Genomic DNA, 1,014 nt, shown 5'->3' on the forward strand with positions numbered 1-1,014 from the left:
GCTGTAAAAAGTTTTGTAAGAAACAGTTATGTTTATTTATTTGCTTTATGGTGATATATTAAAGCATATAAATGAAAATAATTGTACAATAATTCTTATGCTCATTTAGTAGAAAAAAAACTAAAATATTTCCTCGTAATCAAAGGAATATATATATATATATATATATATACACAGTATATATATGTGTGTATAGATAGATAGATATAGATATATAGATATGCTGTATCACTCATCCTCGATACTGTAGCGTTTTCAATTTGCATTTCTTTGATCTCAAAGCTCCTTAGATGTCCTTATTTAATTGCTTTAGAAGTTTAGTGTTTTCCATATAGTAATGTAACAAAAATCATTGCTTAGACTATAAATTTGTCTTATTACAGTCTAATTTCCTCCTCAGCTCCATTACCTTCGTCTTCCCAAGGACATCAGTGAGGATTATGTTATCCTGATGGACAGCACTGTGTCAACAGGAGCGGCAGCTCTCATGGCTGTCAGAGTCTTACTTGTAAGTCACCTCAGCAGACAGGTCACATTTATTTATTTTTAAGTAAGTTTCCCAAATGTGCACAGATGTATTTTTAAGTTTCATGGGCATTGTGGAGTATTTTGGCTCCTTTTAAGATGTGTAAGATAAATGTCAACATCTCGTTATCCTGAATCTATAATGGAAGTGATAGGAGATGTGAGCCCTAGAACTGACGTTGTCTTGTTAGGTCTGTTTCAGTGGACACCCAACACAATCACATTTCTACATGAACCTCTCTTGCATAAAAAAAAAACCAATCCTAACCAGATTGCTCCCTTTTTTGGAGCAAAGTCCACATAGGATATGAGTGTTTAAAAGGTCTGTCTGGCCTTGGTTCAATGTTTCTATCTGTTAACAACGTAGCTACTTGGAAATATATATGGTGTATATTTCTGTATACATATGTAAATATATTTACATTTACATTTATGCATTTATCAGACGCTTTTATCCAAAGCGACTTACAGTGCATTCAGGCTATACAT

At 32.9% G+C, this 1,014-nt stretch overlaps 1 protein-coding gene across 1 annotated transcript in view; it reads left to right on the forward strand.

Moving 5' to 3' along the window:
- LOC107675098 (uridine-cytidine kinase-like 1) overlaps nucleotides 1-1,014 on the forward strand; it is a 22,169-nt gene that overhangs the window by 16,988 nt on the left and 4,167 nt on the right. Inside the window, exon 13 of the mRNA XM_016469315.1 lies at nucleotides 401-508. Coding sequence (XP_016324801.1) covers nucleotides 401-508 — 108 coding nt within the window. The remainder of the gene's footprint in view (nucleotides 1-400; nucleotides 509-1,014) is intronic.

This window comes from Sinocyclocheilus anshuiensis, unplaced genomic scaffold (genome assembly GCF_001515605.1).
Source record: "Sinocyclocheilus anshuiensis isolate Anshui unplaced genomic scaffold, SAMN03320099.WGS_v1.1 scaffold776, whole genome shotgun sequence".
Taxonomy (NCBI): domain Eukaryota; kingdom Metazoa; phylum Chordata; class Actinopteri; order Cypriniformes; family Cyprinidae; genus Sinocyclocheilus; species Sinocyclocheilus anshuiensis.